General features: G+C 41.1%; 1 protein-coding gene across 3 annotated transcripts in view; it reads left to right on the plus strand.

Moving 5' to 3' along the window:
* The window catches only part of Sash1 (SAM and SH3 domain containing 1), an 899,535-nt gene that overhangs the window by 676,213 nt on the left and 195,779 nt on the right, over positions 1 to 27,543 (plus strand). Inside the window, exon 1 of one of the 3 annotated variants that reach the window (XM_048799626.1) lies at positions 1,578 to 1,689. The exons of the other annotated variants lie outside the window; for them this stretch is intronic. Within the exon in view, the coding sequence (XP_048655583.1) occupies positions 1,669 to 1,689 (21 nt within the window). The 5' untranslated portion in view covers positions 1,578 to 1,668. Of the gene's footprint in view, positions 1 to 1,577; positions 1,690 to 27,543 lie in introns of those variants that run through there. 3 annotated transcript variants of the gene reach the window in all.

The following is a 27,543-nucleotide window of genomic DNA, read 5'->3' on the forward strand; positions in this document are numbered from 1 at the left end:
GTTGGGTCAAAACTCCTTTAAAGAGAGATCTGGGGGCAGGTCCCTTTGTGTCCCCTCCAGAACTCTTAATACCCCTTAACATGCTACTTAAGGATTATTTTAATACATTTCTAAGATATAATAAGTTTAATTGGTGGTTTAGTCTATCTTTCCCCTTGAAGTTAGGAGAAATAGTAGCTCTAATGTTTTTTGGTGACTTGATAATTTACATGTAACTCTGTGAGGTCACACATTATTTTTAAAGAATATATATTTTGGCTGAGCGTGGTGGTGCATACCTGTAATCTCAATGGCTCACACCTATAATCTTAGTGGCTCAGGAGGCTGAGATAGGAGGATTTCAAGTTCAAAGCCAGCCTTAGCAATTCAGTGAGAACCTGTCTCTAAATAAAATAAAATACAAAAATGGGGCTGTGGATGTGGCTCAATGGTTGAGTGCCCCTGAGTTCAATCCCCAGTACCAATATATATATATATATATATGTATTTTCCAAATATATTATGTTTTTTAAGTTTTTTAAATGTTAATTTGTTATACATGATAAAAGAATGCATTATAATTCATATTACACATATAGAGCACAATTTTTTGTATCTGGTTGTACACAAAGTAGAGTCACACCATTCGTGTCTTCATACATGTACTTAGGGTAATGATGTCCAAGCAGAATATATTTTTAAGTAATATATTGTTTTCTGAATATATATTTTTAATATGTCTACCTTCTGACTGTTCACTGATATGACTCACATCAGTTGTACCTGTATATGGAAATGCCAGGCACATTTACTTTAAGTATTTTAAACGACTATACAAAATTTTATTTTATTACAAGGAAAGTTTTATTAAGTGTTTTTTCTCCATTCAGATGTCTTTGAAATTAGTGTTTTTGTAAGCTCTTTCTTTTCAGGGCTATTAACTTGGATTAAATTATGTTAAAGCCCAGCTAGGGATTTTTAGAGTTTGAAATCTGGCGAATGGGCCAACCCTACAGAGTCGTCTCAGAACAGAGGGTGTGCTGAGATGTAGACAGTTCTTGCGGTGTGAACGCTCATTCTAGAACATTAAACTTACCGTGTTAAATGAATGTCTAGATGTTTCTCTGTGGAAGTCTTGGAATAGTCCTCCCCTTCCTTTTCTTGAGCCAAGAAAACTCTGAACCAGAACAATTCAATTTCAATTTGTGGAAAAACTAAACTCAGTGAGCCAAACACAGTGTGAAGACAGTTTTGGGGAGGTGGGAAGGGGAACATTGCAATCCCTGTTGTCTGTTGCAAGAATATCTGCATTTCTGTTTAAACATTCCAAGATACATTTACAAGCTTTGCTTCTGAGGGGTTTCTGCAGCTTCGTTTTACATTCTGAGAACCCAAAGAGGGAATCTTGCTTTTGTGTCACAGTTATTGTGCTCCTATGTGAAGTATTTGGAAAGCCCCCAAAGAGGCCTCAGGAAGCAGTTACTGCCTCTGGACTTATCATCCCGAGGGCGATTTGTTTTAAAGTTGATAATCTCTGGGGCTACACAAGTGTCCCACATCTGCCCTGAATTGAAAACAGATTCCCACTAAGAGCCTTACATCATCAGAGCTGAGGACTCGTGAGTCAGAGAGGAAGTGGGAGACATCTGAACGTATGGCCCCATAGACCACGAGCAAGCAGCAACCTTCATGGAGGACCGAGAGGACAGGGTACGTGGGCTATCGGTTTTCAAGTTTTAAGTCTGTTTTCTGGCGTCCTTTTGACACTTGGGCAGGAATATTCGGGAGGGGACTGTGGTGGGAAACTGTCCTTTTCCAGGCATTCTCAGGGTTGCCAAGGAATCGTTCAAAATTCCAAGAAGCTAGGCGGCCTCCGAGTCAGCATTGTGCTGCCAGGTTTTGCCATTTTTGTGACTTTATCATTTATTATACAAGATATATTGATATAATTATGCAGATATTTATTTTCCTCCAAGACCCTAAAAGGTTTTTGTAAGCCAAGAAAAGTTTTTACTGTTAGACACCAGAGCTTTTCCTACCCTTTGCTTATCTATGAGATTTTTTTAAATTCATGCTAAGAATGAAGGATGTAGCTGTGTACTGCATATTACAAGCCTCTGGGGATCAGGACCATCGGATTAACTATGTAGCATCTAATACTCAAGGAGTTTTCTTCTCAGTTTGCTGAACTAGTTCGTTCTCTGTCTTCTCTGATGAAACAGTATTTATATTATTATAGAGTGTGGAATTTTTTGCCCTTTTCATTAAAGAAAGATCAGCTTTGTTCGTGAGAGATGGTTGAAGGAAAGAAAAGAATGTGGAAGTCACAAGCAAGGGTCTGCAGGCCCAGGAGATGGATGTCTGGAGCTGAGACCCCCAGCCTGGCCCCGCAGGCCCTTCAGGCTCCTGTTCTGGTTCTCTGTTGGGCTTGGGTGAATGGAGGCCTCTCGGGTTGCTTCCAGAACTCTGTTTTGCTCACATGCATCTCTGAGAAGATGAGGATGGTGTGTGGTAGAGTTGTGCCCAATAAATATGTATTGAATGAAAGTAGAATGGTGGAAGAGAGCTCTAGAAGAATGTCAGTTGAGATATATTGACCTAGTGAGCCCCTGCTTTGGGGAAGGTCCACTGTGTTCTTGATAAGCGGGGAGCAGAGGTAGAGAATAGGGAACTGAGAGAAAGCACCAGAGGGCCACTTGGAGCAACCGCGTATGAACTGCATGGTGGACAGGGTTATGGTTTTAACAATGTAAATATTCTGGACAAAGAGTCTTGGTGGGTAATAGCCACACCCTGTGAGAATGTTTGGAAGCCCCAGGAAAGCTGGGATGGGAGACAGTGGACAGACAAGTGGCTGGTTTTCCCTTCAACTCGGTACAGATGTGCTCATCAAAAACATTCCAGCAGTACAAAGCCTGTTCTGTTCCATGTATTTCCTCTGGTCTCAGAAACAATATATCGAGAGCAGCCCAGTTGGCAGGTAACATTTTCAGTCCAAATGCCAAAAGACTGCTCCCTCTTGACAGGTTGCCCACAATTCTTGAAAGAGGAAAGGTTCTTCAGATGCCAAAATTTGACTGGAAACTGTGTCATGGGACTATGCCCTCGTAGGAGACAGAAGCTTCCTTTTAGAAAAGGAAGCAAGCACATTCGAGTTTTTGTGTTGGAAGAGGAAAAAAGATGGTATTGATCAGCTCAGATACAAAGGGGACTTACCAGGCTTAGAAATATCATTCCTAACCTATCTAAGGCAACCAGCAAATGAGCTTTAAAATCTGGAGAAATGGTTCCAGTGCAGACTGACTTCCTTACTGAGAGCTGACTGTGTACATATATGTCTTAATTTAACTAATCTAGTTAATCTACCTAATTAATTCCTCAATCCCAGATGTTTGGAAAGGAAATAAAGGCAATATGGCAGAGAATCCCAACATTGATTCCTGGATTATAAATCTAACTACAATTACCTCAAATATAATTCACATCCAAAGAAACCTTTGCCTCTTTCTAAGCAACAAAATCAGCAAATCTTCATTTGGGACTGAATCCTATTTCCCTGACCCCTCCTCTTACGGCCCCATATTTGAACACCTGGCATTTGGTAATATACCACCATGGCACCAATGGACTATGCCACCATGCCAATTTGCAGCCTCACTGCTCCTCAGAAGTTTTGTAAGTCAATGTTTGGAACTGAGAACACATTATCCCCTAGAAGCAAGGTTAGGCTCCCAGCTCAACTCCTCAATACAAATTTTCCTTAAAATATGGAAAATCTGCTATAAGCTTCTGGGAAAAGACAGTAAAAATTATCATTTTGTCCAACAGCACTGGAGGATAAATTTTACGATAAATTGTAATCATGTTATTGAGAGCATTTTTCATATCCTTGAGGATTTGTTCTTGGCCTCGTGTGCCAAGCCTTCCTTGGTCTGGACCCTAACCACCTATCCTAGGTGCATTTTCTCTTTTTCTCTTGATCCCTCAAATGGTACCCGGGGCTGCAGTCCAAGCTAATTACTTGCATTTGGTTTCCACTTGTGGTTTCCTTTGCCTGGAATGCCATCTTCCCTTTCTAATTCCTGGCAAATGCTGGATCAACTAACATTATTAACACAGTTAAAATTTCTCTGTCATGCTCTGGTCAAATTCTCATCTCTCAACACCTTGGGTCACAGACCCTTCTGAGAAAACTTTGCATGGACTTCAGGGGGTTCCTCCACTGACCTTCTAAAGGTCCAAGAATACCAGTTAAAAAAACCCTCCCTCAGAAAAGTTAAACCACACACACACACACACACACACACACACACACACACCTTTCCTGCATTAACATAACACCTTAATAAGTACCACTATGTATTAACATTTACCATATTATGGTGCAATTTTTTTGTTTGTATGTTGCCCTCTGTCCTGTACTAGCTCCTTAACGACAGGGATTTCTTCAGATTTTATTACAATGCCTGATATGTAGTAAATAATTCATAAAAGAGTCCATGCATGGATAATCTGGTGGATATATGAATTTATGGGTAGATGGAGGGATGAAGGGATGATTGAATAGATAGGCAAATGGAGGAATGTTAATTGAATGTGAGGGTGGATGGGTGGATGGATAGAGTAATGGAGAAAACGTTTATCTCAAGAAGGATGAAGAACTCCACAGAAACTTCTACAAATCTTTAAGCAAGAGTTTTAGATACTTTCAAGAACATGAGATTGATGGAATTTGTCCATTTGTTTTTGTACTTCCTTTTATATGTAGGAAGGATTATGAGTAGCGGGAAGAGAACAAACATGGGTTTGAGTTCTGGCTGTCCACTTCCAAGTTAGATAGCCTTGGGTAAGTTGTTTAGTTTTCTACTTCTTCTGGAAGATAGGAGTAATACCTGCCTTCAAGGAGTTGTTGTAAGGATTAAATGATAATCCATCTCAAAGTTCTGGCCAAGGGCTTAAGCCCTACAAGGTAGAAGATAAGTGTTAGGAAAACAATGAATCTAAATCTGAAATGCCAGAAGCAGAACTTTGAAGCCAGAAGGAACCTGGGCCTTGCTGCCCAGGCTTGGACTCTCCCCTTTTGATATTTGGTCCTCCTGGTTTTGATGCAATATGTCAAAATCCTGGCTTCATCTTTTATCGGCCACTTCCTGAATCACTTGGGTAATCAAAATAAAATAAAGAAGAGTGAGAGAAAGGAAAGTGGAAAAGAGTTCAGGGGATTTTTAAGTATAAGAAAGTAATTGCCCAAAGTAGAATTAAGTCAGCTGCAGTAGAGGAAAGGGGAAAGAGTACATGCAAGAAAGAAACCACAGGGGGATGAGAGAGTGGTGTGGTGGCAGGCAGTGGCCAAGGGAAGAGCAGAGAGGCTGCACCATGGGGAAATTGCATCCCAGGATAATAAAAGGAGCAGTTGTTAACTTCCACATGCACACTGGGGAGTCCATTTATTTGCATTTGTAACTCAAGAAGTACCTTGTATGTTTTGAGTGCCTCAAATAAATAATAATGATAATAATGCAGCACTAGACAACACTTAACACTATTTACCGCGTGCCAGGCACTCTTCTAAGCTCCTCACATGAATTAACTCATTTTGTCTTCACAACACTGAGGTGGGTACATGAGATCCTATTTTACTGATCAGGAAAGCTCACGCACAATGAGTAGCAATCCTGGCTATGGGAGCCAGTATTGAACCCAGGCAGTCTGGCCCCAGAGTCTGCACTTTCAATCAAATGACAGTCATACTGGACTTCCCCCAGGAATGCAAGTGCCACAGAAGAGGCCCCAGGCATGGACCAGATGGTTAATTCAGCTGCTACTATCAACAACACAGTAAAGTTCAATTTGGTGGACAATCCTGTGGATATACTGTTCAAAATACCATGTTAACACCTAAAAAGTTATGTAGAACTTCACAGCATGGAGGGACATTTGATTGATTACGCTCCGACCAGTCAGATGATTGTGCTGAGAATTTCAGGAAAGGTCCATCTCCGGGTCGGTAGTCACAGTCTTCAAGGACATACATGGGGCAGAAGTTACATGATCCCTGCCACCCACCTAGTGCTGCAGGGGCAGAAGAGCACCATCTATATTATAGGTAATGTCCAGAAAAGTCTACAAAACTTCTTGCTGCAAGTTTATAGATATTATTATGTTGATACTCCACTTCTTTCCCAAATACAAGAACTAAGACAATTATACTTCCTTTTTGAGACTTTTTTTTTTCAGTGCTAGGGATCAAACCTAGGGTCTCCCGCATGCTAGGCAAGTGCTCCACCCTGAACTACATCCCCACTCCAAGAATTGTTTATTTATTTATTATGGGGGGTGAGGGGGATTGAACTCAGGGGCACTCGGTTGCTGAGCCACATCCCCAGCCCTATTTTGTATTTTATTTAGAGACAGGTTCTCACTGATTTGCTTAGTGCCTTGCTTTTGTTGAAGCTGGTTTTGGACTCATGATCCTCCTGCCTCAGCCTCCCAAGCTGCTGGGATTACAAGCCTTCAAGAATCATTTATTTTTTACTTCGTTTTAGTCAACTTTTTTGCTGCTGTGACTGAAATATTTGACCAGAACAAATGTAGAGGAGGAAAATTTATTTGGGGGCTTACAGTTTCAGAGGTCTCAGTCCATGAACAGCAGGCTTCATCCTTCAGGCTTGAGGTGAGGCTGAACATTATTGTTGAAGAGTGTGGCAGAGGGAAGCAGCTCACATGATGATCAGAAAGCAGAGAGAGAGAGACCCCCCACTCACCAGATACAAAATATATACCCCAAGCCATGCCCCCAATGACCCACCTCCTCCAGCCACATCCTACCCACCTTCAGGTACCACTCAGTTAATCTCCATTAGGGGATTAATTCACTGATTGGGTTAAGGCTGTCATACCCCAATCATTTCTCCTCTGAACCTTCTTGCATTGTCTCACACATGAGCTTTTGGGGAATACCTCACATCTAAACCATAACAGACTTTTTATAAAAAGCAACAATATACAGTCTTTGAGCACTCTGTTTACTAGATTAGGTTTGACAGACTCACGTTCTAAAATAATTCCATTTTTCTTATACTTAACCCCAAGGTACTGCCTTTCCCCCAAATGCTTTGAGCAATTAGATCCCATTTTCTCATATCATAAATAGGCACTTTTTCAAATAGTTAACATATTCAACAAATTTAACAAATTCTGATCCAAGGACAGGTAAGGCTGGCAGAAATAATGTAAGTCCTACCTCTCTCTGTTTAAATTAATATAAGCATTTCAATAATAAATGAAGCCACTCTGCAAATACTTAAGGGTTATTTGATCCTCTGGTGATCTCAGTCTTCCCTATGTTAAGTCATTTACATGTCACACTAATGTTTTAAGGCCTGGCTTAAGGGTGAATATGTAGGTAAGAGTCTATGAAAGGTCACCAGGAAGTTTGACTCTATCCAGTGGCTCACTCTTACTTTTGACTCAGGAGAACAGAAAAATAGCATTTACTGTCTAAAACCTAAAAATCAGAAGCCATAGGAGCCACACTGTCCTCCATGGATACCAGCGGGAAGGAGGAAGAGCTGGGGACAGGGAGGACATAGTAGGTGGGTTGCCCAGATCTTTGTCCCCATTTTTTTCCTTATTCCAGCTTGACTAGAGAATCCATTCATGTAAAATTCAATCCCCTTTGGAGCATTTGTGCATCTGTTTAGGTGTCCTTCAGAAAAATATCTAATCAAATTTTAATTTGATTTAAATTCTGAATAAAGGGCTTTCCATAAACTGACTCAAAAGAACTTCATTATCCAAAAGTAGGGCAGATACAAAAAAGGAGCTTTCAAGCATGCAGAACAATCCTATCATTTAAAAAAAAAAAAAGTTCTGCAAGTTTAATAAATACCTAATATAAACACAAAATAAAATTAGTTGTGCTTTTAGTGAAATGCTTTCTTTCTTTTTTTTTTTCATTATTAAACTCCCCCCCCCCTCCGCCGCCAAATTCCAAGAAAACATATGACATTAAAGTGAAATTTAGCTCCTCAAATAGAGATCAATTGTTAACTAGACTCCCTAATGGGCAAATGGATGTTTAAAAAGCTAGATTTAAGCCAGGTGTCCACCTGGCAGGGCTTTTTTTTTTTTTTTTTTCCAGTTAGGACATTATATTTAAACATAATAGTTGGGTTCATCTCAACAAAATCATACATGTAGGGAATTCAATTTCAGTTTACTATCTCCTCCTTTTTCCTTCCGTTTTCTGCCCTTTCTCCTTCCTCTAATCTGCTAAACTTCCTTTTGCTCATCTATTTATTATTGATTCTTTTTACATATACATAAAGGTGAAGTTCCCTCCGGTATATTTTTATATGCACATAACATGATTTTTTTATTAGCTACACATGACAGTACAATGATCTTGACAATTCATACATTTGAATCAAATGGGGTATAATTTCTCATTTTTCTGATTGTACAGGTTGCAGAATCACATTGGTCATTCATTCACCTATATACATACAGCAGTCATAATGTCTATTTTATTCTGCTGCCCTTCCTATCCCCCCTTCTCCTCCCCTCCCATCCCATCACTTCTCTCTACCCAATCTAATGTGACACACTTTTTTTTTTCCTCCTCACAACATCATACATGTATTCTGTATAACGATGAGGGTCTCCTTCCATCTTCCGTGCAACTCCCCTTCTCCCTCCTCTTCCCTCCCACCTCTCATTCCTATTTAGTGATAATCTTCTTCTCACATAACATGATTTTTTAAAAAGAATTCATTCCGCATTGCCTCCCCATTCCCATCCCTCCACTCTGCTTCTTGATCTCCTTCTTCCACATTATTGAACCTCCCTCTATCTCTAAGATGTCCTATCCTTCCCTCCTTCTTTCATTTATGTAGCTCTAGCTTCCACATATGAAAGAAAACATTTGACTTTCTGAGTCTGGCTTATTTCACTTAGCATGATGTTCTCCATTTTCATACATTTACCATCAAATGCCATAACTTTATTCTTCTTTATGGCTGAGTAGAACTCCATTGTATTATAGATACCACATTTTCTCAACCCATTCATCTATTTACAGACATCTGGGCTTGTTCCATAAATTGGCTATTGTAAATTTCGTTTCTATAAACATTGAAATTGCTGTGTAACTATAGGATGCTGATTTTTAGTTCTTTTGAATAAATATCAGGGAGTGGGATAGCTGAGTCTATGGTGGTTCTATTCCTATTTTTTGAGGAATCTCCATACTGTTGTTCAAAGTGGTTGCAAGTAGTCTGTAGTCCCACCAACAATGTACAAGCCTCCACATCCTGGACAGCATTTATTTTTGTTTTTATTCTTGATAATTGTCCTTCTGAGAGGAATGAGATGAAATCTGAGTGTAGCTATGTTTTATATTTCCCTGACTGCTAGAGACGTTGAATATTTTTTCATATATTTGTTGGCCATTTGTGTTTCTTCTTTTAGAGAAGTTTCTGTTTAGCTCTTTTGCCCATTTATTGATTGGATTATTTGTTTGGGTTTTGTGTTGTTTGGTGTCAAGTTTTTTAAGTTCTTTATTATTCTGGATATTAATCCCCTGTCGGAGGAGTAGCTGGCAGATTTTCTCCCGTTCTTTAGGCTCTTGATTATTTCCTTTTCTGTGCAGCAGATCTTCTAATTTGATGGTATCCCACTGTTGAGTCTTGGTTTTATTTCTTGTGTTTTGGGGTCTTGTTAAGGAAGTTGGCTGGCAGGGCTTTTGTGAAAATAGGAATATAATGAATATAAACTTTACCAGCCTCGTACTGAGCACACAGTGAACACTCCATAATATTTTGTTGAGTAAATGCTGGATAATTCTAGACTCACAGCCAGGCCAACTCAGCTCTCTTGTTAGCCTTTGTCAACATGGGTTAGCAAGGGTTATTATTATGAATAATTCTCAGATTGTAGGAAAAAGATTGCTTCCTAGAAGAGACAGTCCCCTGGAAAATGAAGTCCCGGGTTTCTGTGACTTGTTTCTTAACCTTTTACAAAAGGGTAATTAGAGTTATAATTGGGTTGCTCTGGGAATTAAATGAAATCATGTTCATCCACCCAACCATCCATCCTATCCAAAAAAATTGAATCGATAGCCTGTAATCCAGCTACTTGGGAGGCTGAGGAAAGAGGATTGAAATTTCAAGGCCAGCCTCAGCAATTTAGTGAGACCCTGTCTCAAAATAAAATAAAAAGAGCGGGAGATGTTACTCGGTGGTAAGTGCCCTTGGGTTTCATTCCCAGTTCTGCAAGCAAACAAATGAAAAATTTAAAGAATTAAAATAGTTGTATCAGGGAAGGTGGGTAGAGTAAGGAATTATATACATGGGAGAGGAAGGAGAATAATACCTGAGCACTGCTTGACTTACTAAGAATGTTGCTTACGGGCTAGGGCTGTGGCTCAGTGGTAGAGCGCTTGCCTAGCATGCATCAGGTACTGGGTTCGATCCCTGGCACCACATAAAAATGAACAAATAAAATAAAGGTATTGTGTCCATCTACAACTAAAATAAATTTTAAAAAATAAAAAATGTTGCTTATTAATCTTCTTCTAATGTGATGATGATAAAGTGTGTGTGTGTGTCTGTGTGTGTATACATATTTAGACACACACACATACGCACACAAATAAAGATGTTTGTTCAGGACTGTGACGGGGAATCAGGACTGGAAGTCCCCTCTCCCATCTACAGCCCAATCTAGCCCATGCCCCACACTTATTTGTCCTTGTTTCCAATTCTAAACAACTCCTCTCTCTGCCATAGAAGACACTGGAGGAGGTGCATCCAGAGATTTCCCGGGGCAGGGAGAGCACCCACAGACCTTAGTGGAGGCCAGGAGAGGCCCCTCAGCAACTGCTTGCCAGTCTCACCCAGGCTGGCCCCAGCAGGCTGCTCATGGGCTTGCAGTGAGGCCAGGGTTTCGTTATCCTGAGACACCAGCCACTGGTTAAATTAGTCAAATACTTTCCCCCGGTATGACTGAGCGGACTGAGCAAAGAGGAAGAGAAGCTGAAGAAGAAAAGATGGCTACTGGTCAGCTCCTTCCTCCTCCTCTCCCCTCCCCAGCCTCCCCCCGCCCCCGCAGCTGTGACTGACACCACCTGGGCCCTGAAACAGCTGCCACAGACTCCTGCCACTTGCCTTCCTTCCTAGGGTCCAAATGTAGGCAGGGTGGCTGTGTGTGTGTGTGTGTGTGTGGTGTGTGCATGCACACCGCACACGCATGAGAAAACCTCTTAACGTGCCATCTCATGGCCAGGGAAGAGCTAGAGTGCTGCCCACTTGGTCAGAAGCATGTGTGTCTCCTGGGTCTCCTGAGCCAGCGAGGAGTTCACCATAGCTACATCTCATGGTGCCTCAGATGGGGTAATAGGGGAAGCACACTGAGACGTCTGGGGAGAAATAGTATCTATATCTTTAAGATGTGAGGTGAGCAGTAAGTACCAGGAGGGATCAGCAGCCCTCAAATGGCCATCCGTGACCTACTAGGGTCAAGAGTGTATCAGCCACTTCACACCAAGAGCCCAAAGTCATCCTAGTCACCAGTTTAGGAACCGACCAGAAGATGTGTGATGATAAGAACCACTAGGCAGACTATTTTTTTAATAAATGTTTCCATTTTATAAAAGCAGTGCATGCTCTCTTGTGTAAAAATTAAAACTTAAAGGAGATGGTAGTATACTTCAGTAGCTCTTGCCTCATATTCACAAGGCCCTGGGTTTGACCCCAGCACTGGGGAAAAAAAAAAAAAAGACCTTAGAAGAACAAAAAGGCCATAATTGTGGAACCCAAAGACATCCATTATTTGCCATATTTCCTTTCTGCTTCTTTTCAAAGTCTTTTCCAGAGCTTTGAAACCTTATTTTATGCATAATTTCATATCCTGATTTTCCACTTAAAATTTTATCAAATGCATGTCCTCATGTCACTAAAAACTCTTTGTAAGCATTTTTTTTGAAGTCTGTGTAATGTTCCAGCTCACAGAAGTAACATAATTTGCCCAATTATCCTTCTTTGTTGGACTTTTAAATTATTTCAATTTTTTTTAGGTAAGAAATAATGCTATGATGATATTTTGGCATACAAATCTTTGTCCTCATTTCAGATTATTTCCTCTAAATAAAGTCCCAGAAATAAAGCTACTCAGTCCAATGGTATGAACATATTTCAGGCTAAATAAATCTTTTTTTAGACAGGTTGTTGAAAAGTTTGTTTAATATTTAATACCAGACTTTTCAGATAAAATGAATAAACCAACCACTGCATACCCTTATCCAGCTTTGAAACATATTATCTGTACGGTGAAAGTCACTCTGTATGTCTCCCCTATCTCATCCCACACCTCCAACTCCAAAGGCAGCCATTATTCAGAATTTTTATTCTCAGGGTTTTTTGTTTTTTTTGTTTTTTTTTGTTTTTTGGTTTTTTTTTTTAAGAAGCAAAACTTCAAGGATATAAGGTTTTTCTCTTAGAAAATAGAAAAGGGACTAGGAATGTGGCTCTGTGGTAGACCACTTGCCTAGCATGTTTGACACCTGGGTTTGATCCCCACCACTGCAAAAAAAGAAAAGAAAGAAGGGAGGAAGTAAAGATGGAAGAAAAAGAGAAAGTGAAAGAGGAAGCAGGCACAGTTTTTGAGCCATGTAACAAGACAGAGAAAAGACTCAGGTCTTGGGGGGCTCTCTGCACTTAAGTCCAACCTCTGATCCTTGACATCTGAGGTCTAAGGGAAGTTCCCTGGTCACATGCAGTCCCATTCTTCCCCTAAAAAGCAAGGATGAAGTAAATGCCATTCACTGCTGTGGTTGTGCCACAGGTTAACCAAGACGAATACCCAGCACCCTATAGGCTATCAAGCATTACCCTGCCGTGTAGCCTCTGGATGTTTGGGGCCCAAGGAAAGCCATTTTACAGGGTGGTAGCCAGACAACTCTTTATAAGATTTTGCTGGGGACAAATTGATGTCATACTTGCTGTTATTTCAAAAGCAATGAGAGGCTATGTGTTTCTCTGTTCCATAATTTTCTTTGGGTTTCAAGACAGACATGTAAAAGATGTCTAAGCAGTGTCCCATTGGGAATTCCAGTGGAAGATTGTTTTCTCCCTTTTTTTACTTTTCAGGTGAGTCTGAGATAGTCTAAGCAGTAAATCCTGCAGCTTTGGACTCACTTTTACTATGTCCTAACCAAATGATCAAAGAAGCTCCACCAGTTTTCAATACAAACACACGTACATAATTAAGGTGTCCAGATGTCTGCATTATAGGTTTGGTGGCCTGGGATGAGCAGGTGACTCAGTTTCTTTCTGAATTACCATAATCTCAGGTTGTTCACATAGGCGATAGGTTGAAGGGGTTATATTTGTGAGGGTTGAAGTTTGGCTCTAGAAGGAACTTCAGTGTTAATCTAGTTATAGTTGATGGTCGTTAACTTTTGTGAATTAGGAATATCTCTAAAACTGTCTTTCCTAAAGAATGTTCTTTCTCTACAATGTATGCCCATGTCCATCTACACAAAATGTGTCCAAGCATCAAACGATTTGAGACCTTCTTGAAGCCAATTCATGGACCCTTCAGTAAGAATCCCATGTTGGTACATAGGGCAGCTGTAACTGAAAAACACAGCCTGGGTGACTTCAACAACAGACATTTATTTCTCACAGTCCTTGGAGGCTAGAAGTACAAGATCAAAGGGTCAATAGGGTTGGTTCCTTCTGAGGCCACCTTCTCCCTGCGTCCTCACGGGGTCTTTCCTCTTTGTGTGTCAATGTCCTGATCACTTTTTAGAAGGACACCAGTCATATTGGATTAGGGCCCGCCCTGAAGACTTCATTTTAATCACCTATTTCAAGACCCCATCTCCACACACAATCACACATAGAGGTATTGGGGATTGGGACTTCAATATATAAATTTGGAAGGGACACAATTCAGGCCATAATAAATCCCTAAGCTAATCCAGGCACCAAAGAGGTCCAGAGACTTGCCCAGTGTCACAGACGCTAAGCGCAAGAGGCAGAGCTACAAGCTAGGTGCTGTGTCACCCAGTCTCCGTCCACCCTGCTGGCTGTCTGCATACTTTGCTAGACCACATGTGCTGCCTAAGAGCCTACAAAGCCCAGAGGGTGAAATTTGAGGGACAGGGCATGAATGGAGGTGCTACTGCCGCCCCAGGGTCTCTAATGGCATCAGGATGAGACTAAGGATCCGAATGCACTCCTTTTTCCTCAGGGGACCTTTGCAGAATCCAAAACAATATGTCGAGCGAGGAGTCTTCCAGATGTCTCGTTAGGATCAGAGGAGTGATGGGGGTGCCAAATGATTCAGTGTGATCCTCCCTCTACCATTGAGATCCACATGGTGGGCTGGGTCAGTGGCTCCTGAAACCTTGGAAGATTGAGGATTTTGATAACAAATATTTAGAATCTGGTGATGTGCTACTATCATGTGTTCTCCGATTAGGGTTCCACCTCTGCTGCTGCCCAGTGACCCACCCTCTCTCCTCTGGGTGTATTTCAGATCTTTTCCAGGATCCCTGGGATTCTTCATACCCCATGCCCCCTCTGCCACAGTCTTTCCTGCAGTCTCCCCAAAACCTTTACCAGAGATAGAAACTTGCTGTTTTTGAATTGTCTTAATTCCATATTAAATCTCTATCAGTGCTCTCTTTGGATGTCTGTACTTAAGATTACTTAATCTTGGGTCTATTTTCCAAACAGAATGTTACTGCATTTTCTGTTTTATGTGCATGCATGCATGTAATTAGTGTGTGTGTGTGTGTGTGTGTGTGTGTGTGTGTAGTCTTCTGTTGTCTGAAACACCTCCCAGTTGGGAATCATTTGTAAATTCAGTTAATGAGCATTTAACACATTCCCTTTGATGAAGCTGTTAAATCTGAGCTCTGAGCTGGCATCCCACCAGACGCCTCCCCCTCCCGAGCTCTTTGTGTTTACCTATTCTTAAATGCTTAGCAATGGATTCTTATTTGTTGGCACAATATGGAACTAACCTTAGCCCTCACTGGAAAAAGTTGGGTTTGAGTTTTGTAAGAAAAATGCTTAAATCTGTATTCCAAGCAAGTCCTCTTTACTGGCCGGCTTTCATTTTCAGCAAACAAAATAAACAGCAGACAGAACAAACATTTCATAATCACCCTAACTGGTCCTGCCTGGGGCAGCAGCACATAATCTATAGCTATTGGCTGTTGCAAGAACAAATATCAAACTCAAAACCTGCTGGTTCCAGCCATCACAGAGATTTCCTGGGTTTAATTATAACTTGATTTTTGAAAAGGGAGCGTGTGTCACGTATGCTTTTCAATCACTTGGAGAAATTCAGAGCAAGTGACAGAGTGGCCCTGGGGTTCACCTGTAAGATGAGCTCTCATTACTGTCCCCTACAGTGGAGACATCACATACCCAACACTGTCACAGGCACAGAAACTATCTGTCGCCAGAGCCGTGGCTTAAAGCACACAGATATCTTTTAAGTCAAACCCTTAGACTTCAATGTAATTTAAAAATATAGAAATAAATGGAGGGAAGGGATTGGACTAAATATGCATCCTTGCATGAAACAGGAAATGATGTCTTGGCTTAAAACAGTTCTCCCTCTACATTATATCTTATCTACCACATAGGTGCTCCTGATCGCCTCCTCCTGACTTCAAGAATATTTTAGCTCTACAATTTTGCTATGAAAAAATAAAAGAATACAAGGTTAAGTTCAAGGGATTGTTTCAGTCAATTCCCAGCCTGAATCACCTGGAAATCCATAAGTAGAAAAACATTTTCTACTTTGAGTTGATAGCAAGCCAGAAGAGGAAAGGATGGGAGCTACTGGTGTTGACTCAGGGAGGGGCAGGGGTGACTCACCTTGAACAAACAAGCCACCAATCCGTTCATGAGCAAAGCCCTGACCCTACCCAATCCTACCTGATTTCAGATGCCTTACTTATAGTCTCCAAGGCCTCTAACCTCATTTTTTCTTGCTGTCACTCTCTCCTGTTGACTTTAGGGTAAAAGGCAATGAAGTGGTAAGACACAGGGTCCATCCCACCAGAGTCTGTCTCCAGGTCACTATGGTGGATTAGCCTGGAGAGGCCCCTATCGGGATCTTCACCATAGCCAATGGTAGCCTTGGCCTTGGAAAAGCTTTCTTTTTAAGACCAATTAGCCTCAGAAACATAGATGACTGGTACTGATAAGGCCATCAGACCCGGAGAACATCTAAAAAGTAGGGGCCTAAAAGCAAGTGCACTGAGTTTTATATGCTGGGGTGGGGGTAGATGGTGTTCATTTAATGTATAATAGACGGTGACTTCATTTCTATCCTGCCAGCATTCACATGCTGCACAGCAAGTGTGAACACAATAAAAGCCATGAATTCTGTGAGAAAAGTCGAAATGTTCAGGAAACCATTATTTTTTATATATGAACATAACCAATACCTTTTAGCTTTTATAGTTTTTAATTCCCAGATATATGCTAAAATGTTTCCTTCTTTCTCCCAGTTAATAACTGGGAGTTAGCCAGAGGCAGTGGTGCACATCTGTAATCCCAGCTATTCCTCTGGGAAGGAGTATCACAAGCTGAGGAAGGAGGATCACAAGTTCAAGGTCAGCCTGGGCAACTTGATGAGACATTGTTTGAAAATAAAAAATAAAAAGAGGCTGGGGCTGTAGCTCAATGGTAGATGCCCCTGGGTTCAATCCCAGTACTGTAAAATAAACAAATAAATAAATATAGAAATGATCAAACAAACAAAAAGCCCTGGGAGTTAATGAAGAAGTTATTACAGATTTCAGTATATTTTATGAAAGAGATACAAAGACATCTTTTCTCTATGCCTGCTTTATGCATCTTTGTCCGGAAGATTATTCTCTCCAAACCCATTCATTTTCCTGTGATTCTATTTGTTATATCAGAGCCAAATTACCCAGAAGTGACATTAATAGTACTTTTTTTTTTTAATCAAGTGCAGGGTGATTAGGACAAATTTGTCCTTATTAATTCTCCTTGTTGATGTTTTTAGAGTATTCTGTGACCTGTGTTCATGTTCATTGGAACACTACTATTGAAGAGTAAATGTCATAAAAACATTTGAAACAGCTATGTCACTTTTTGTTCCTCATATTACTGACTCCCAGTGGGAAATTTCCAGAACATCTTAAGTGGTAAGACCTGTGGGGGTCACATTGAAGAGACAGGTAGCCATGAGGATTGACTTCCCAAAGCACTCTTCCATTCAGTGTGCAATAAATGATGTCACATTGAGCCAGGCACGGTGATGCACACCTGTAATCCCAGCAGCTGGGGATGCTAAGGCAGGAAGATCGCAAGTTCAAAGCCAGCCTCAGCAAAAGTGAGGAACTAAGCAATTCATTGACACCCTGCCTCTAAATAAAATACAAAATAGGGCTGGGGATGTGAACTCAGGGTCAAGTGGCCCTGAGTTCAATCTCTGGTACCAACAAAAAAAAAATAGATGATATCATCCTGAGGGGTTCACAGTATACCATTTTCAATGTGTCTTCAGTAGCAGATAAACCTGAATTTCTGCAACTTAGCCATCAAGTAATATCTTTGCTTGAAATGCTTCTCTCTCTCTCTTTCTTTTGGAATAAAGTTCAAGACACTGTAAGTCCTGTTTAGCAAATTATAGATTACATCACAAAAGAAAATAAAGTTTAACTGCATTAAGAACGTCCAAGGCTCCCAATATTGCTGAGAGTCAAATGAATTTCTCCTGTAGCAGACTTTATCATGAATTCTCACTAGCTAGAACTATGACCTAACTTGACTATGATTTTATTCAGACTACTGAAGGGTCCTCAAACAAGAATAAGTGCTAAGGACTGAAGCTTTCTGTTCAATAAACTAAGAAGCTTGAAAAGCAAAAAGATCATTGATAAACACACGTAATTTCCACTAAGATGAATGTTGTGGCTTTTGTGTTCAGTCATATGGGCCAACGTTGGCAAATTTGGAAAGTCAGAGAAGCTTTGTCTCTGTCTTCTGTCTTCCGTTGTCTGGATTTCTTTTTTCTATTCTTTTTGATTGGTATTCTCTCTTCCTGTTGTTGTTGTTGTTGTTGTTGTTGTTTTGTGGTACTGGGGATTGAACCCAGGGCTTTGTGCATGCGAGACAAGCACTCTACCCAGCCCTCTTCCTGATATTTTAATAATATATTTTGATTTTTAATTGACACATAAGAATTGTACATATCTATGAGGTACAGAATGACATTTCAATACATATAGTGTATAATGATCAGAGCAGGTTAATTGGCATATCCATCACCTCAAACATTTATCATTTCTTTGTGCTAGGAACATTCAAATTCCCGATTCCTTTTGTAGCTCACTATTACCCAGCTGGAACCTCCCCACAAGTCTGTGTGGTCCCAAGAGACTTAATGCACCTCCAGTTCTAAGGGCTACCCTGGGACAGGCCTATACCGTAGAGCCTCACATTCCTATGGCCTCACTGCTTAAGTTGGGGAAGATTCAGGCAAACCATGTCAAATACCCAGAGTTGATCTCAGGCATATTGCTGGAACTATTGGAAAAGAGGAGCTCGTCTTCCATAGTTTCTAAGATGGTCCATTTAAATCAAGGAACTGCTGTTGACCATCTTCCCACTATGTAAAAAAGTCTGCTGAAGATTAAATAAGCAAGTAAAGAGAGAAACAGATTCCCCAAATCATCCCAAGCACTTGAATCCACCAGCAACATTCCAGTTCTGGCAACTAATAAATTCCCCTTGATTTAAGCAAATAGGATAGGGTTACTTGCAACAAGCAGATCCCACTCTGAGCCAGAAACCTGGGCCCAACCACCCGTCTCCTGCCTCAAGCTGTGCTTCATCCTCTTTCCCCTTGACCCCCAGGACCACTCCCTCCACAACATTGGAGCCCAGAGATTGTTCACTTTGAGCCTTCAGCATCCAGGGCATCCAAGAAGAGGGAAAAGCAGAGCTTCAACAGCTGCCTTAGGACCTTTTTAGGATTAAAGTTTGGGGCTCAGAGGTGCAAGCAGCATGGATAGACCCCACGTGCAACTATCTTAGACTAGGGATGGGGAAAGGGGAGCACAGGAAACTGTAACTACTGAGGGGACAGTACACACCCCTGGGCTGGTGTGTGATGATGGCACATGGAGTTAGGGGACATTGTCCACTTTGGAATCCTCAACACTAACAAAGAAAGCCTAAAAATTTGGTTTAACTATGTAAAGTCACACCAATTACAGTCGTTTCTGTGGATTGCTTCCCATTTACGCCTTGTGCAACACAATGATGATTATGTACTTCATTAAATATCTGTCAGGTTAATTTAACCTCTTAGATTATATTTGATGGCATCTAAAAGCAAAATACATGTGTGCTCTAGCTTCCCAGTTTACTTTCAATACATACAAATTGGCCATTTGCTTACAACTCTAGACAAGGTGTATAATATATGTGCATTTATACTTGAAGAGATGAGGGAACACAGATTGATGAATAAATAGCACTGTCCCTATAGCACCCTTATCTCAGGGAGGCATCACTGCCATATTTTGGGTAATTAGAACATGGTGAAAACCAGGTGTTTAGTAATTTGCCTATACTTGCTTCAAGAAAAATCAGTTGAAAAAGAATATCAAGAATAGCTTCTAAATGGTGAGAGGTTAACTCAAAGAAGAGGTAGCATGGGGTGCAGGGAAAAGTACTGGGAATAGAATAAACCTGACCTGCCTTCCCGTGGCCTCTCTGTACCCCAGTGTCCAGATCTGTGAGATGGGAGCCTTCGTTCCTACCTCATGAATTGGTGTAAGGACTAAATGGGATAATGAAGATTTTGTGCAGTGAATATTAGCTTTATCCTGTGGTAGTAAGCTTGAATGCAGTCTGTGAGAGACAAAAGTCAATCTTATTCTGTCTGAGCGGTGGTGCCAGGAGAGTTGTGGTTTGCTCTTATGTTTATGAGCCCCAAATTCCCACTAATTGTCTAAACCACATAAAGGTACTTTAATAGGTTAAAAAAAGAAAAGAAAAAAGAAAAAGAAATGCCCACGCTGAGAACAGTGGCACATACCAAAGAATCCCAGCTACTCGGGTGGTTGACGCAGGAGAATCACAAGTTCTAAGCCAGTGTGAGCAGCTTAGTGAGACCCTGTCTCAAAATTTGTAAATTTTTAAAAATTTAAAAAGTATAGGGATGTAGCACAGAGATAGAATATTCCTGGGTTCAATCTCTAACACAAGTAATTGAAATGGCTTCCTGTAGTCTGCCCAGTCTCAGTGCCTCCAAATTGTGAGAACCATTCCCCTGGTCTGGTGAGATGGGCTAAGTTTTCTCTAGGAATGCTAAGCAAAGAGAAAGACTGATGAGAGGCAAAAGTAATTGATCCATAGAGTATTGAAATGTTCTTTAAAATCAAATGAAAGCCACAAATAAGGGATAAGAATAAGAACCACAACATAGAGCACAAGGTATTTATTGTAATTATTATTCTTGTTGTTGCCACTTGGTGGGGGACTTTCAGGGAGAAGGTTCAAGGAAAAATTCAGACTTGGAGAAGAAGAAATGTTTAGAGCCAGTAAAAATAGACATTAGTATTTAAATTAATTTGGTTAAGTTCCCCCCAAAATAGCAGTATCTTTGATAGTGGTAACAACAATCAGGCAAAGGAAAGGGGGGAAAAAAACACTAGGTAAAGAACAGGAAGGAACTAACTTTATGAAATGAACTTAAGTATCTTCCAGTGTTGCTTGAGAGGAGAGGGGGCCAGAGGTGTCTCCTGTTTTCATAGACTTGTGCTGCTGGAACACAGTTCAGTCTTACTGCCTACCCCAGGGAGCTATAGAGCCAAGTCATTCAATTTGAATGGTTATCCAATTCATTTTTTTTTTTAAAAGATTTTAAACCACTGTCTGCAATGAGCTCTGGGCTTGCCTGCCAACCACCCATGAGCAAAGAGCAACACAGCTGCCTAGGGGTCCCATCTGCCAAGGGCCTCCACCTGCTTCACCCTGGGACATGGGTTAATGGAACCTTCCATAGAAATGGGGTTTTCTTTGGGATATGGATATTAATACAGATATTAGCAACTATCAGCCTTTAGGCACCTTCAATGCTTATAGAAATGTGCTGGTCTGTGGAGCTTTATAACTCGAAAAGTAGCTTTTGGAAGGCTCTGCCCCTGGAAGAGCTGTGAAGGGGACACTGCTCAGAAATGGAGTCTCATGGGAACTCAGTCACTCAAGCCAGAGCTGAGCCTTGGCGATCCACTCCTGTCCCCCATTCCTGAGCATCAGGGCATAGCAACAAAGGCAAGTGGTAGCGGATTCCATTGATCATGGGTTCCATGCCACGCTTTAAAAGGTCCATCCGAATCAGCAGTAGTCTTGAGAAGTGGATTTAGTCTACCATCATCCACAGGGGCTCACTCCACCAGCCAGTTTCAAGGAGAAACCTCCTCTATGCTACTGAGCATGATCCTCCCAGCTCCTTCAGGGCCTTGGAGAAACCTCATCTATACTACTGTAGCCAGGATCTACATTTTCTAAAGTATGCATAGCAGCATCCGGTAGCTTGACCACAAAGTACAGTGAGTTAAGATCCTGGTACAGCCATCAGCTACAGCCTTCCCAAAACTTGCAAAACACTGCGCCCCTGATTGTCAGCTAATGACACTGGAACACAGTCCTCATCTTAGAGCAACCATGTCAGCTGTCCTTGGAGGAGGAAAAGTGAAGGTTCTAGTCCCTTGGGAACTCGGGCAATTTTTGTTATTCGTATACACTCTGCAAGCATTAACATTCATCAGGGAGCAAGAGAAACCTGAGAAATAGTCATTGGCCTAATTCGGATGGCTGAATTGATTCATGGAAAAGCCTGTGAATTGCAATTGGGCCTTTGGCACAGTTCTAGAGAAGCAAAGGGGAAATCCAGTCCGTGAAAAAGCAGGACATATCTATGTCTGCCACACCTGGGCTGGTCCAACCATACAAAGATGTGCACATGACACTGGTCACACACATATTTCTGGAGCAGTATTCTTAGATTTTTCAGAGAAGCACAGTTCCATGTCCACAAATGGCTTTGGAGATGTGTTGTTGGCCACAAGAGAAAGCAAACAAGAATTTAAATGAGGCCTCACAGCCAAGAAACTGTCACAGGATCAGTGGACCCTGACCAATGGCAGAGACCAAAATTGGTTTAGAACAGGGACAAGTGGCAGAATTCAAAAATTATTGGGAACACAGACATGCTTTGAGACCCTGAACAAATTACTGCACCTGTCGATGTAGAGATGGGAGATGGGCCTCACCAGAATGAGGTCCAGATTGTATGATAGTAATAGGTTCTCTCTTATCAGGATATAGGAAGATTAAGCCACAACTGGCAAAGTGTGTACTGAGTTGCCTGCCTAGAACAAACCAAGTATTTGATACATAGTTGCTGCTGTTATTTTTATTATTACTCTAACACAGAAAGGACTGCATTTATTACTAATGCCCAATGACTATTGCCCCATATTTTAAATAATACCTTCCTTATAAGTGGCACTGTTGAGCTGTGAATCTCAGCATGTGTGATCAAATATTAAGCTATAATCTGTAATGAGGAAAGAGGATGAAGCAATAATTGTCTTGAAATTTTGCATCATCCTTATGTCTTGCTGAATAGGGGAAAATACAAAACACAGAGAAAAAGAGCCAATATTCGTTCTGAAGTGTTTTAACAGCTCTGTGGGGTTAACATTGTTAACCATGTTAACATTGACCTTTTTCAAAGAATGGGGTAAAACACCTTGGTGCAACTATTTTGCTAAAACCCATGGAGTCTCCAGGCACAGTGGTGCACCCTTATAATCACAGTGACTCAGGAGGCAGAGGCAGGAGGATCTCATGTTCCAGGCTAGGGAGACACTGTCTCAAAATAAAATAGAAAGAGGTTGAAAGTGTAGCTCAGGGGTAGAACAGTTGCCTGCCATGTGGGAGGTCCCAGGTTCAATCCTCCAGTAACACAAATCAATAAATAAGTACAATGCATAGACTCTGCTTCTCACTTTCAAAAGAGGCAAAGAAAGCCAGGCACAGTGGCACACACCTGTGTTCCCAGCAAATAGGGAGGCTGAGACAGGAGGATCAGCCTCAGCGATTTAGTGAGACCCTAAGCAACTTAGCAAGACCCTGTCTCTAAATAAAATACAAAAAAAAGGGCTGGGGATATAGCCCAGTGGTTAAGTGCCCCTGGGTTCCATTCCCAGTACCCCCCAAAAAAAATTGGCAAAGAAAAATGCCACAGATGGATAGTAAGTCCTTTATGCTAATTAACCTCTCCATGTCTCTCTCTCTCTCTCTCTCTCTCTCTCTCTCTCTCTCTCACACACACACACACACACACACACACACACACACACACAGAGAGACACACACTCACCCCTCTNCTCTCTCTCTCTCTCTCTCTCTCTCTCTCTCTCTCTCTCTCTCTCTCTGTCTCTCTCTCTCACACACACACACACACACACACACACACACACACACACCACATTATTGACCTCACTTTGCTTATGGTAATTTCTGGTCCACAACTCAATTGAATACACAAGCATTTTAGATGTGAAAGATCTGAGATTGAGCCTTCACAACATTTTTTTTACAGATGATTAAACAAAGGCCCAGGATAATGCAGGAAATGAGTGCCAGCATTCCTGGATGTCCTCTTTACCTACGGTTTGGGGAGTAAATAGCCCCTGTTTTGCCACCTCCATGGGGTGGGAGGCTCTTTACAGAGAGATGTTGATCTCAGAGGAAGGAGCTCTGTTGCACATGCGCACATTCTCTCTCTCCTCTCCTTCCCCCACCCCTGCTTTTTTCTCCCCCACCCTAATTCTTGCTTTATCCCCCCAAATTCTGATACTTTCCTTCAGAGCAGGAGCTGAAGCAAAAAAAAAAAAAAAGTCAACAATCAAGGCATTTTTTTGAGCAGAACAGATGCATTATTCTTTGGGTGAGCAGAATCCACATTCTGATTTCTGTTCTTAGCTGCTTCTCAGGGAGAAGCAGAGAAAAACGGCAGCAAGTAATAACAGTCACTAGAACTCTCGCCAGCCAACAGGTCCATAGGCAGAGAAGCATTTCTTGGTGGCCTGTGGTACATCCAGATTAGGCTGATGGAAGTACAGCACTGGAGACCACTGGACAGCTCTGTCCCCTTATCTGAACAAGTGCTGAGGCCTGAGGAATAGTACAGAATTGTCTCCAGCATGCCTGGCTCCCTCACAGCCTGTCACAGAGAGGGCCTTGTGGTGACAGAAAGGCTTCACCTGGTGGGTGGGGATAACTGCTATATTGGTCACACCCAGCCCCTTGGAGAAGTCACTAATTTCCAATATTCTGACAGTTCCAATATTCTGTGTTCTTCTTCCACACTAGTGGAATGGAGAGAGAATCACAGGTCAGCTCTTGACTTCAATGCTAAGTGTCAGGAAGCCAATTGTTTAAAAAGTCTTCCAAAAAAAAAAAATGAACTTTCATAATATTCTAATATCTCTTATTGTATATATTGACTTTTATTAAGCCTTTGTTCATTACCATTAAAACCTACTGGAAATATTTATTAATTTCTTTTATCTTAACTTTTTTGGTACAGGAGATTGAACCCAGGGGTGCTTTACCACTGAGCTACACCCCCAGCCTTTTTATTTATTATTTTGAGACAGGGTCTCTCTCAGTTCCTGAGGCTGGCCTCAAACCTTTTATCCTCCTATCTCAGTCTCCTGAGTGATTGGGATTACAGGTATGCACCATCATGCCCAGCATAAATCCTTGTTATTTTTAAAGAGGGAATGCTTGCTTAAAAAGCCAATGTCTATGGGATATTTGTGTACTCCTAAATATATTTTTATATTAAAAATAGTAACATTTAAGCTGAGCATGGTGGCACACACCTGTAATCCCAGCAACTGGGTAGGCTAAGGCAGGAGGATCACAGGTTCGAGCGCAGCCTCAACAACTTAATGAGACTCTGTCTCAAAATAAAAAATAAAAATAAAAAGGTCTGTGGTTGTAGCTCAGTTGTCAAGCATCCCTAGGCTCAATCCCCAGTATCAAAAATAAAATAAAAGTCGTAACATCTACATAGCACTGATGATATCGGTCATGCTTTATACTAGTATCTCATGTAACTCTGTGGGCTTCATGCTATTCATAGTTTCATTTTATAGATGAGAAAACTGAGGCTCTGTAACATTGAGCAACTGACCTAACAACATTTTTTTTTTTTAATGCTCTACTGTCAGGCTGTCGGGACCTGCAGCCCCCTTCAGGCTATATATCCAGAGTGTTGCACATACAGGGCACATGTCCAAGATCCATTGGTGGCTGGAGGAAGCAGACAAGGGCAAGGGAAAAACAGACACCATTTCCTGACACAGAGCATTTATGAGGAGGAGCTTGCAGGAAGACAACAAAGTACGGTGCAGTTTGCTGCTTAGCTCTCATGGTCCCCTGTTGCTTAAAGGACATAGGGAGTGCAGGGAAATACAGAAGGCACACTTTCATGCCTGTGAAGGCAGAGGTGAGAGTCAGAGGTCTGCAGCTGTGAATGCCACTGTTATAGTTTGGATAGAAGGAATCCCCCAGAAGCTCCCGTGTTCCTGCAGGAGTGTTCAGAGATGAAATGATTAGGTCCTGAGAGCTACGCCCTAATCTGGGATCCATGCATTTGATGGAGTAATAATTTGCAGGGTGGTAACTATAGGTAGGTAGGGTGTGGCTCCAGGAAGCAGATCACTAGGGATGTGACCTTGAGGGTTACTGATCTTGTCCCTGGATTCTCCTGCTCTCCCTCTGCTTCCCAGTTGCCATGGGGTGAGCAGCTTCCCTCTGCCGTGCCCGGCCACCATGATGTTCTGCCTCCTCTAGGGCCCAGAGCAACAGAGTCTGCCAACATGGGCTGAACCTCAGGGTCTATGAACCCATTATAAACTTTTCCTCCTCTCAGTTGTTCTTTTGGGGTATTTGGTTAGTGACACAAATCTGATTAATGCAGGATTTCAGAGAAAAGAAATCTCTGTTGTTGCATTCTTAAAATTTCTAGTATTTCCATAAGGATGGGCTGCTCCCCCCAGAAGTGGAAAGAAACTTCTGGAAGAGTACTTTAAGGAGGATCTGTAATTTGAGAGACTGTTCACTCAGTTCAGGAGGAAGAGGAAAACTCTGGGCCATGGTGTCCACTGCCCCAGGGAGCCGCTGACCTTCAGAACTACAAAGGATGGACCCTAGGAAGAGTCCCACCAGGGCGTCAGAACAGACATTTTCTCCCTTAGTTTGTTTATTTTTCTGAGGAAAAAAATGGTGGTAAAATAGCTTACACTAAAGACGTGTCTAACGAGGGTTATAAGCTCATGTATTGAGCATCTTTCTTTCATAGTGACACAATTTAAGATGAGGACAATGATACTTGTTTTTTAGCTGGGTTTGTCAAAACTCAGAAGAAAAAAAAGCATAAATGTCCAGCAAAGTTGAATTGCAATGAATAAATTTTTTCAATAAGAAATTGAATAACTTTTAATTGTACATATGTCCATTACAATATTCAGGATTATGTATAACAAAAAATCATTTCTATTTTACCTGGCACTGAGGAATCCATGTTAATACCACACCCTTTAGTAAAAAACTAGTACATGCCTTTTAGGAAATAGTAGGCAATAAACAAAAATATAAGGAATCTTCTTGCAACTAATTCTATCATAATTTCTTATGGGGCAGTTTCCTACTTTATGTAAAAAAAAATATACATTATATATATAGTTTGCTATCAGACAAGTAATAGGTTAGGTTTCTTTTGAGTTATATCATTAATTCATAAATAAAATATTCGAAAATTTTGGTTAGCATTTTAAAATACTTTAAACTATGTGTAAATTGTTTGTGTTTCAAAAAGGGCAATTAATTGAATAAATACCTACTGAGCCCTCATTTTTCATCTTAAGCTGTTGAAGCTATTTGGGGAGCAGAGGAAAGAAAATGAACTTCTCTGTGCTCTTGCAATCTAAAGGATGGTTTTATGAGGATGTGTTAACTTTAAACTGTAGCCAAGTACCGAAGACTCAATAATATTGTACAGGGCAATCTAATTATAAAGATTTCCATTTCATATGACTTCAGAGATTGATATTTACTTTTCAGCATTTATGAATCCTACAGGAATTATATATCCTGGTATCATTTAAATCCTTTGAGAAGGTCTCTGAAGTTGTATACCTGAAAACTGTATGAACTTAAGAAGACTTTAGGGTGAAAGGTCAAACTGAGTTAGGAGGGAATAAGAAGCAAAACAGTAATTCAGGATGGTAGTTCCAGGTACAAAGTCTCAATTCTTCAATCAGAGTAATGGACATATTGTAATGGGCATATGTACACTTGTCAGGCCAGGTGTGGTGGCACAAGCTTATAATTCCAACAATTCCTGAGGCAGAAGGTTTGCAAGTTTGAGACCAATCTCAGCAACTTCGCAAGACCCTGTCTCAAAATAAAAAAG

Source organism: Marmota marmota, unplaced genomic scaffold, assembly GCF_001458135.2.
Source record: "Marmota marmota marmota unplaced genomic scaffold, marMar, whole genome shotgun sequence".
Classification (NCBI taxonomy): Eukaryota; Metazoa; Chordata; class Mammalia; order Rodentia; family Sciuridae; genus Marmota; species Marmota marmota.